At 35.5% G+C, this 11,860-nt stretch overlaps 1 protein-coding gene across 1 annotated transcript in view; it reads left to right on the forward strand.

Annotated features, from left to right (window-relative positions):
- The window catches only part of LOC128016047 (N-terminal EF-hand calcium-binding protein 1), a 31,284-nt gene that overhangs the window by 8,810 nt on the left and 10,614 nt on the right, over positions 1–11,860 (forward strand). Inside the window, exons 3-4 of the mRNA XM_052600367.1 lie at positions 6,215–6,323; positions 9,736–9,761. Of these exons, the coding sequence (XP_052456327.1) occupies positions 6,215–6,323; positions 9,736–9,761 (135 nt within the window). The remainder of the gene's footprint in view (positions 1–6,214; positions 6,324–9,735; positions 9,762–11,860) is intronic.

Below are 11,860 nucleotides of genomic sequence, written 5' to 3' on the forward strand. Positions count from 1 at the left end.
AATTACAGTTTCATTATTGTTTTTTAAGTTTTTAATCTAATATTTATATTTAAATTATTTATATTTAAATTAAATAAAACATTTTAATTTTTAATTTAATTTAATTTAATTTAATTTAATTTAATTTAATTTAATTTAATTTAATTTAATTTAATTTAAATATTTATATTTAATTTAAATATTTATATTTAATTTATTTTACTTTACTTCAGTTAAAGATAATTGTATCAGCATTGGCAAAAAAGGCCTATTAATAATTAATAATTTGCAAAATTGTTTGAATATATGCTGAAATTTTATCTGCTATGTAAGAAAACTAATGGGCATAGTTAGGTTATTTAAACTTTAAAGCATCCATCAATGGCAGATTTAGACCATTGCTTGTTGATTTCGATGCTTTAATGAACTCTTACTAAACTAGTTAACAGTTATGTGTAACTGTATATAAGTTTGAATAGTTGCCGGTGATTTTATAGTCAGTTATTGGTAGTTTAACTTCATGAGTTAACATTCATCTGCTAACCAAAAACTGCTCAACCAATGGTATGAGTTTGGGGGCGGAGCTATATGTTTGACTGACCAATGACAGGCATGGAGCAGTGTAGAAGAGGTAGTAATGTTTGTGAAACCTGTTTGAAAACAGTCATTATTTAGCAGTTTTGTTTGCTACAGATTTGCAATTACACTCTGCAGCTTCAACCGCTTCGATATTATTGTTGTGGTATGTAGTTCTTCTAACTGTGTCACCCCCACAGTCGTCTGTGTTATGTAACAGAAACGGATTGCCTGAAAGAAGGTCAGTTTCAGCATCTGAAACTGGAGAGGAAAGATGAGTGTGTTTATGAGGATGCAGAGGCTAAAATTAGGGGTGTGCGATACTTACAAAAAAATATGTTTTGGGGGAAAAATCATGCTGATATTGGTCATTAAACAATATTTTAATGAGTGTCTTTTTGTGCTGGTACTTTAGCTAATTTAGGCCTGTCGTGGATGAATAAATATGACACGGAAACATCCAGAAGGTGGTGGCAAGTTCCTGTCTCAATGAGTGATTCATTGACTCATTCATTCATACGATTTGTTCAAAATGGCTAATTCACTTAGAAACGATGCAAGTGATTGTCATAACGAACGGATAATTGAATCACTGGCTCAAATGATTCATTCAAAACAGCAGATTCATTTAGACACAAAGCAAATCTTTATGAATGGATCATTGAATCACTGGTAAGCAACCATGCATTCAGAACACCATAGCAACATCCTTGCATATCAAGTAATGTTCGTTTTTATTTTATTTTTGTGCTATAGGTCATTTTTCAAGGTAATGCATTTCTTACCTTAGCTTCAGTTGAAATATCTTTAAAAATTGGCCCTTTTTTCATATCTGTTCTGAGCAGTAAAGCTTATCCGACAGCCATAGTAAGATGAAAAATGACATGTGAAAACTGCAATTCTCCAGCGAGAGCCACCGAATGAGAAAGAGCTTAAAGAAGCATCACCATGGCAGCTCGCACAGAAGAGACTGTCCTCTGGAATCCAAATCCAACTTTGCCTCTCTCCCGTTTTTAATGTGAAAGAATTTCCCTTTGAACCTTGTCTTCAGAAAAAAAGCAGTTCCTGTGTACAAAGAAAAGATTAAAAAATGTGCTTTAAATTATTGAAATACTGTTTTTTTTTTTTTCTCTCGTGTGGAAATCAAACTACTTTAGGCATGAAATATTCACATGCATCTCTGGTTGTTGTTCGCAGTGTCTACAGGGTAATTGTGTCACTGATACACAAATGAATATTTATGCATCCAAAATGCTCATAATCTGTTTAAATGTATGTGTTATGTATGCATTTAAAAAGCTTTACGTTTGACCACCTGCTGCTTTTTTATTTGAATACAGTCTTGATGATTTACTGAAGCCTTGAGGTCGTGTTCATGGCGAGATAAAGAATGAATTATAATTTTCTCTGTTTTATTCTGTCAGACCTCCATCGCACGGAATGCATGTCTTAGAAAGTCTCCTTCAGACTGACATTCAGCCTTTTCTCCCATTGTGACAGCTGTGAGATGTAATATATGTTTTAGCCTCAAAGAAACTCTTGGCAATTATTTTGGATCCTTACAGCGTTGGACAGACGTGGGCAAGAGAAAAGAGCCGTTTGTCTGCTATTACTCGGGGCAGGTTCTGGATGGACTGCTGGGTCGGTCGCTGGTGAACACCTGGTGACTTTGACAGAATCGCTAATGGAGGTTTTATATTCATCTCCTGGCTGTATATGTGCTCACCCTCAGGTCATCCAAGATGTAGATGAGTTTGTTTCTTCATCAGATTTGGAGAAATGCAGCATTGCATCAGTGTCTCATCAATGGATGCTCTGCAGTGAATGGGTGCCGTCAGAATGAGAGATGATAAAAACATCACAATAGTCCAGAAGTGTTTCTTACAAACACGCATATTTTGTCTTCTCCAGATGTTAACTGGTGTACTGGAGTGCTGTGGATTATTGTGATGTTTTTATCAGCTGTTTGGACTCTCATTCTGACGGCACCCATTCACTGCTGAGGATTCATTGGTGAGCCAGTTATGCAATGCTACATTTCTCCAAATCTGATGAAGAAATAAACCTCTTGGATGGCCTGAAACATGAGGACATTTGCAGAAAATCTTTATAGTTTTGGGAGAACTATTAAAGGGCTAATTTAACAGATTTTGTGTTGATACGTGCAATGTCAAAAATTTAGTGTATGTTTGCACAATGATTTGCATTAATTTCTTTAGTGAATTTAGTTTTAAAACAACCCAAAGGTGCATGCAAATTAACTGTGTTGTCAGTGTTTTCAAATGTTTTTTAAATGTCTAAAACCAATAAATGTTTGAAAAGTGCAGATGTGTGTGAGGGAAAACAAATCAGGCTTTAACAGAATAAATCCCTGAAGTTACGGTACCAGACGACGTTCTTTCACACTGCTCCACCCTCGCTGAAGGAAATGTGTTTGAAGCACAGCATGGGATGGGTGGGAAACCCTTAGGAAGATGCATTAGGGTCTGCTGATCCCCAGGCGACAACACAGAATAGCACATTAGTTTGAGACTAAATAAGAGAAGATAACAGTCTCCTGAAAGCCAAACCTGTCTCTCCGGTGTCTCCATTAACCACAAGAGCTGCTTGCGGTCTGCGGCTGATTGGAGCTCATGCCGAACTTCAGATATTACTGAGAATTAAACTTTGACCTTGAAATGTCAGGTGATGTTAGGCAAGAAAACAAAGCAAATGTTAACAATCCATCGATGACCAAACTCGGGCTTGATGTAGTATACGTTCAGACCGTAAAGTGCTAAGTTTCTGATTTTCATGCTTTAATCTGATTGAGGATGTGGCCCATAGCATTTTAGAAACCACACTTTAATCTGGCATGTTCATATATATATTTAATGTAAATGTATTTGTCACGTTTGGCAACAAAAATACTAACTTAAAAAAAAAAAATCTCACAAACCCCAAACTTTCAGCTGGTAGCATATATCATATTTTTCACTTTTGTGTAATATTTCGTATAGTGCAAACTGATAGTTTTTTTAATTTATTTCAATGACAGTAACCCAGACTGACTGTGATTTTTGCCATTCACACTGTTATTTAAAAACAGATTTACCCGTGTTGTAAATATTTCATATTTGTGTATAATGCAGTTTAACTACCCACTAAATTTCTAGTATTTAGACACTCACAGAAGATCCCTAGAGAGAAAACTGCAATCTTTCTTTCCGCTCTGAAAGTGCTGATGTTTCTTCCAGCATAATTCAGGTTCTGGTCAAAACATTGTTTTCTTCTTAAGTGTATCTTTGGCTGGCTTCAGTGTCCTTTAATTACCAAAAGATGGAGAATGAAGAAGGTGTCACTGTTTGGCTCAGAAGCGGAGAGTGTGATCAGTGACCGTCTGTCGTGAAGAGACTGAACCCAGATGGTCGTCAGATTTAATTGGAGACGTTGGACAGTGCTCTAATGCACTGAATATGAGCCTCACGTGTAATGAAGTATCCAACGCCTTTGAAGTGTGAGTGAAACTGCAGATTTGTGAACTGGATGTCTAGCTGATGTGTGCAAGAGTTTTATATCAAGTAAACCTGTATATGTGATTTTTAAGGTGGTTTCTAGTTAGTTTTCTTTCCTGTTTTATCGTCCGCCAGGAAAGAATCGCGATTTTGAACACTTACAATTTATCTTTTGAGCCATTTTATCGTAATTATTGTTCTTCTGGTTCATCCATAGTTGATTTGTAGATCAAAATGTGTGCTTTATACGTGTTTGACTTTAATTTTGGCTGTATTGTTTCTCAGAGAGGAGTGAACTGATGTTCTCGTCTGATCTCTGGCCCTGGAGACAGACTGCATCTCGCTTTGATTTATGCCTGAAACTTTTCTTTCCTCTGTTCCAATATAAAAGTTCTCAGAGGTGCAAACGCAGGCTACTGTAATAACTTCCTCTGAATATCAATCTAATCTTCTTTAACCCTTTAAAATCTTCTGGATAAAATGTGACACATTAATATCCAAGTCTCTAAATGCTCAACATGAGTCTACTCAATGCTTTCTTTCGTCTGATTGATAGTTTAGAGTGTTTTATCCAGTCAAAGCTCTTTAATTGTCCACCATTGTAAATCTTTCCTGATTTAGTGGTGTATATTTCTCTTTGGGCTCTTGATGGATGACACGTTCTCTACTTCACCTAATAACAAGAGCAGATGCACTAACAGCAGATGGTAGTTCACATACTGTATCAAGGTTGATCTATGACGTCTTCTGTCAGTAAATAGCATCGCCAGGTGTTCATCTGACATAATAAAGACACTTGTCATGGGCTGAGGAGAAGTATTTCAGACATTGCATTCGCTGACTGTTTGATGCGTGTTGCACACAAAACTAGAAAGATCTAGCAAACATTGCAAGCTCTAACCAGACTGCATCACCATTTTTAAAAACTCAAGGTGCAGAGGTTTGTACCAGGCCATTAGGAAATTGTTTATTGAAATCTGCGTTAATGCATGGACACATTTCCATATTGAGTTTTTTTTTTTTTTTAGTTAAACGTACTCCAAAACATCAACTGATTGGTCACTTTGCATGTCTAAATGGGTGTTTTTTGTCAGAATAAACTTGCGGTGTCAACCATTTCACTATGCACTTTTCAATAAGCAGCATTACATTAATGTATCGCAACTCATTTACAAAACTCAATGCTATTTTTCTGGTGCAGTTAATGCATTTAATTACTTACGGCATTACTACTCATAAAAGGTTAGTTGGTAAAATGAATATCATTTTGTAAAAGACCTGTATAGTTTTTATTGATCATCATGGCAGCAGTAATTTTTTAAATGATGATGAAATTATGTGGAAGATTGTTATAGCTGCATCTATTGAGATGTGTAGTCAATAACACTTTTTGTGATGCTTTAGAGTCACATTAAACTGCCTACTCCATGAGATACTGGATTGATATTATGAACAATGATTGAAGAAGAACTAATTTCAAGTATGCAAGGTTTGTAGGATCAGGTATTTAAAATATTCAGTTTTGTTTGAGGAAATAAACTAGATATGCACAAGCAACTGTTTATTGAAATCTGTACTTATTGCATTCGGATGCACACTTTTCTGCAGTTTATTTGATATTATATGTATGTGTAGTAGACCCTTTTATTTATTTATTTTTATTAAACCCGCCCTTAAACATCATGCAAAAACAAAACAAACTGTGATTGGAGGCTTTGCATGTCTCTTTCTGTCTAATTGGATGGTTTTTGTCCAAATAAACTGCAATGTAGACCATTTATGTTGATAATAAAAAACAGCACTTTTATCAATTTTTTTCAGATTTTATCAGGGCTTTTCCAAAGTCCAAATACATTTAACGCATCCTTAAACATTACTGAGAAACACAGATTTAATGGAAGCAACATATAAACATGGATGCATATTTAATTCTGTCATTTATTTGTTTTAATAATTACTAGTTCTTTGTGAAGTATCGACATCCACAACTAAAGTTAAACAGAAAAATTTAGCATTTTAGCAATAATTAGCATTGACACCAGCTTTATCTGTAAACATTCTGATGCCTCAACTACGTTTTTTGCGTAACAAGTCCTTGGATGGAAACTTGGCAACAGATGCGATTGCTGATTCTCTGAAATCTTTCCTCTTGTGTCTTCTTGCAGATGACGGGAAACTGTCCTTCGAGGAGTTCAAAGCCTACTTTGCTGATGGGATACTGACAACCGACGAGCTGCGTGAGCTTTTCTACTCCATCGATGGACGGCAAACCAAGTATATACTTTAACCACAACTTCTTTACAAAACAGCGTTTTTCTGGTGCATTTAATGTGCTTAATAATTAAAAATACCATTACTGTTTTTATAACTCACCTGACTGTTGCATCCTCCACAGGCGACCTGCACTAATTACTTATGCCTTTTTGCATCGTTATCTTATTTGCATAATTCCTTTAGATAATCAAGTGCTAAAACAACGCAAGAAGGGCGTGCAATCAGTGGGTGCAGTTCATACTTCGTCAACTCTCCGCACAGTTTAGACAGAGTTTGTGTGACCTGTATTCTTGGCTACGTTACATTTTTCGTTTCCTAATTAGTTGCCTTTCAGAGAGTAGCGTGATTATATCGCACCGCACGCTGTGCTTTTTAAAGCATCTGGAACGAAAACTGAACAAGCAGCTAAACCTCGGCGTGCGGGAGGATCAAAGCGTGACCCGAGGTGGCTTGTATCAATCAAAGCAGTGAGAAATGTGTTCTGGGAAGCCAAGGCATCGACGGAACAAAGCTGCAAATTTGACTCCACAAAGAACCGCATTGCAGAGCTGTGACACACACAGAGAAAGTTTCAAGCTCAGATTTTCCTCTGAAAGTGAAGCATAGTTCTGCAATCAGTCAGAATGGTCACCATGCAATTACTGCATTCAGATGCTCGCAGTACATTAGTCTAGGTCTGCTCTCGAATCGAATCTCTTTAAGCAGCTCCTATTCTCATTCCGACTTAAGAAGTGTGTGTGTGTGTGTGTGTGTGTGTGTGTGTGTGTGTGTGTGTGTGTGTGTGTGGCATGTTTTTGTGTCATATCAGGACACAACTCTGTATAATGACATGGGTATGTACAGGTATTACAAGGAGAGGGTGACTTATGAGGACATAACCCATGTCCCCATTTTTCAAAACACTTATAAATCATACAGAATGAGTTTTTTTGAGAAAGTAAAAATGCACAAAGTTTCCTGTGAGGGTTAGGGTTAGGTGTAAGGTTGGTGAATGGCGATAGAATATACAGTTTGTACAGAATACAAACCATTATGCCTATGGGATGAACACACTTTACACAAAAACAAACATGTGTGTGTGTGTGTGTGTGTGTGTGTGTGTGTGTGTGTGTGTGTGTGTGTGTGTGTGTGTGTGTGTGTGTGTGTGTGTGTGAGTGTGTTAATCAAATGTAAATTCATGTCCAAGTCACATTTTCTAATTAAAAAAACACTACACTATCAGAAAATAAAAACAATTATATATAACAATGTAATTGATATGCTAAAGTATGAATCTCATCAAGTTAGTGTTTTTAAAGGGTTAGTTCACCCAAAAATATGAAGCTAGGAGAATACTTTTTGTGCACAAAGAAAACAAAAATAACGACTTTATTTAACGATTTATTCTCCTCCATGTCAGTCTTGGCAGAGCGTTCAGAAGAGTATGACGCACAAGCAAACATTAAGACATTATTCCAGAGAGTGAATGTCTTCATAATAAAAAAAGAAATGTTAAAATTTCCATATATGCAAGATTAGCGCTTAGATCTTTCAGTATACTTCAATATATGCATGAACCATGTTTGGTTATAGATTAATATATTAATGCATGTATATATAATATATATATATATATATATAGAGAGAGAGAGAGAGAGAGAGAGAGAGAGAATTGTGTACATGCTTATATTGCACATACATGTTCTGATGAAATATATTTATACTCACATTACCATATTTTATCTATATATTATGAAGGGTATTATTGAATATACAATGACATACATAGTATAAGTTCAAATATTGTCACATTTTTCAATATATGAAAAATGGCTATTCCTTCGTATTATTTAAGATATTGTAATATTATAACACAAAATATTATATTTTCTCAGCCATCTCAGTGGCAAAAAGTGTCACAGTTTACCTGAATTAATCGATATTATTCTAAATTAAATAATGTATATATGTATATATCATCTGTATGTTAACAGACATATGGTCCCTGCAATTCAATCTAATAACAAGTGAAATATTACAATTGCATTAATGCTATCAGGGAGCACTCGAAGCAAATCCAACCAAATTATGAAGCCCGAGACTCTGTTTTCATATTTGTGTTTTGGCTGTGATGGCGATTTAATGTGACAACACACACTGGGGTATTTAGATTTGTTCGCATCTGAATTCATTGAATATGAATGTGAAGTTCAGCATGAAAATGAACAATCCAGAAGGTGTGGGATTTATTCTTTCTCATGTTTCCTTCACACTAGTAACTCACAGTGATTATCTGCGTCTCTGATTTAGAGTTCAGGATACTTTTGTGTATTATATTTATAGAGTGAATTTAAGATGTATCTCACCTTTGAGTGTGTGTCTTGAGGCAATGTGTATTTTTAAGCTTTTATATTTAATATTAAATATTATATATTTTAAAATATTATATAGAAAATGTAAATAAAAGATAAAATAAAAAAATTATGCAATGTGTATTTTTCCGATTCTAGATTTAATATTAAAAGTGTTATAATTTAAAATACATTATTATATTACTGTACGTAATCTGATGCTTTATGGAGATTATCATATTTGGGTTTTATTATCTTTATTATCATATTTTCTTAGGCTTTATTTATATCTTGTTACATTATTAATAATATGCAAATAATATGATTAAGAAATATGTAGTTAAACTGCATATTATTTTGCATTCAATTTAATCTCATATTCATTATGTGAATTCAGAATTGATCTTATGGGGCGATTAAAAATAAAAACATGATGCAATGTGAATTTTTCAACTTTTATATTTAATATTAAATATGATATATTATATATAAAATTCTGTTTTTCATTTTTTGTTTTTGTTGGCAACAAATCTAAAATAAGCAATACACTTTATAAGACTATGATATGCAATAAAGTTTATGCAGCTAAAATAAATATTATACAGCCAGCTCACACTGTGCAAAAACTGTTTTTCTTTGCTTTTGGTGTTTATAAAGATTCATTCAGTTTAGATATAGAAATACTTATATACGATATATTGAAAGCAACACATCTACAGTTTAAGACAGGCACAATATACAGTAATGTAAATATAATGCAGACACTTTCCCGGTGCAGAAACCAGCTGCTTGCACATGATTTATTAAATTGATTTAAACTGCTTTAGTGTAAATCTGACTGGTATTTTAGTCCATTAGCGAGATCATTATCTCTGTGAGTTAGTACCATCTGCTGAGAAACATCACCTCAGCCCTGCGATGTGAACAGAACGAAGCATAATTGGACTGTTTACACTTTAAAACTCGGCCCACACATCCTCCTCGCTAACGACTCCGCTTTCCAATCCTTGACTCTTCTCCAGTTCAATTAAGGCTTTCTTTTTTCTCATGACTCATTTTATTCTCTCCTCTTCTCTTTCCAGTAACCTCGATACAGACAAGCTATCAGGTAGGAGTGGATAATTCCTTTAAATTATGACTCTGGGAAGAAAATAAAAAAATGAAGATGTGTTTCAAGTGGCAGTAATTAAAAAACGAATTCAAAATTTACTTGAAGTTGTCACTTTCGTCAAACATTTAGGATTTTCTGCCTTTAGGAATGTGTGATAAGTGTTTTTTATTTGCGTGCAAGGTCATATTCTGCTAATTTCTGCTTTGATTGAATTCATGCTTCTTTTAATTCTCATCTTTTCAACTATTTTGAGAATTTGAACATCTGCTGCTGTTCCCTGATTTGCACATCATCCCTCTTGAACATCATGTGAGATAAAGATAATATAATATGTTTAAAACTATATTACAGAACTGATATTTCAAAGGTGCTATGGATTTTCCGGTGTATTTTTGTGCATCGTTGCATATTTTTGAGTTAATATGTTTAAAAGTGGGATACACATGGAAAAACTGAATAGGAAAAGGGAACCAAGTTCACTATAAAACTGAGAGCTGACTGTTACGCTGTACATTCACTACATAATATAAATATATGAATTGGAACACTGTGTGTGTGTGTGTGTGTGTGTGTGTTTAGGTGTATGTGTGTGTGTTTTCATGTGTGTGTGTGTGTGTGTGTGTGTGTGTGTGTGTGTGTGTGTGTGTGTGTTTTCGTGTGTGTGTGTGTTTAGGTGTATGTGTGTGTGTGTGTGTGTTTAGGTGTATTTGTGTGTGTTTTCATGTGTGTGTGTGGTGTTTGTGTGTTTGTGTGTGTGTGTGTGTGTACATTTGTGTGTGTGTGTGTTTAGGTGTATTTGTGTGTTTTCATGTGTGTGTGTGTGTGTGTGTGTGTGTGTTTAGGTGTATGTGTTTTCATGTGTGTGTGTGTGTGTGTGTGTGTGTGAGAGAGTGTGCATGTGTGTGTGTGTGTGTGTGTGTGTGTGTGTGTGTGTGTGTGTGTTTGTGTGTTTAGCTGTATGTGTGTGTGTTTTCATGTGTGTGTGTGTGTGTGTGTGTGTTTTCGTGTGTGTGTGTGTTTAGGTGTGTGTTTAGGTGTATGTGTGTGTGTGTGTGTGTGTGTGTGTTTAGGTGTATTTGTGTGTGTTTTCATGTGTGTGTGTGTGTGTGTGTGTGTTTAGGTGTATGTGTGTGTGTTTTCATGTGTGTGTGTGTGTGTGTGTGTGTGTGTGTGTGTGTGTGTGTGTGTGTGTTTTCGTGTGTGTGTGTGTTTAGGTGTATGTGTGTGTGTGTGTGTGTTTAGGTGTATTTGTGTGTTTTCATGTGTGTGTGTGTGTGTGTGTGTGTTTAGGTGTATGTGTTTTCATGTGTGTGTGTGTGTGTGTGTGTACATTTGTGTGTGTGTGTGTTTAGGTGTATTTGTGTGTTTTCATGTGTGTGTGTGTGTGTGTGTGTGTTTAGGTGTATGTGTTTTCATGTGTGTGTGTGTGTGTGTGTGTGTGTGTGAGAGAGTGTGCATGTGTGTGTGTGTGTGTGTGTGTGTGTGTGTTTGTGTGTTTAGCTGTATGTGTGTGTGTTTTCATGTGTGTGTGTGTGTGTGTGTGTGTTTTCGTGTGTGTGTGTGTTTAGGTGTGTGTTTAGGTGTATGTGTGTGTGTGTGTGTGTGTGTGTGTGTTTAGGTGTATTTGTGTGTGTTTTCATGTGTGTGTGTGTGTGTGTGTGTGTGTGTTTAGGTGTATTTGTGTGAGTTTTCATGTGTGTTTGTGTGTGTGTGTGTTTAGGTGTATTTGTGTGTTTTCATGTGTGTGTGTGTGTGTGTGTGTGTGTGTGTGTGTGTTTAGGTGTATTTGTGTGAGTTTTCATGTGTGTTTGTGTGTGTGTGTGTTTAGGTGTATTTGTGTGTTTTCATGTGTGTGTGTGTGTGTGTGTGTGTGTGTGTGTGTGTGTTTAGGTGTATGTGTTTTCATGTGTGTGTGTGTGTGTGTGTGTGTGTGTGTGAGAGAGAGAGTGTGCATGTGTGTGTGTGTGTGTGTGTGTGTGTGTGTGTGTGTGTGTTTGTGTGTGTGTGTGTGTGTGTGGAGGACGGTCTGCTGATTAAAAAAACTATAAAGCTTGATCGTTTCAGACTTCATTTCCTTGAACGTTTCTGTTTCATAT

Source organism: Carassius gibelio, chromosome A6 (assembly GCF_023724105.1).
Source record: "Carassius gibelio isolate Cgi1373 ecotype wild population from Czech Republic chromosome A6, carGib1.2-hapl.c, whole genome shotgun sequence".
Taxonomy (NCBI): Eukaryota; Metazoa; Chordata; class Actinopteri; order Cypriniformes; family Cyprinidae; genus Carassius; species Carassius gibelio.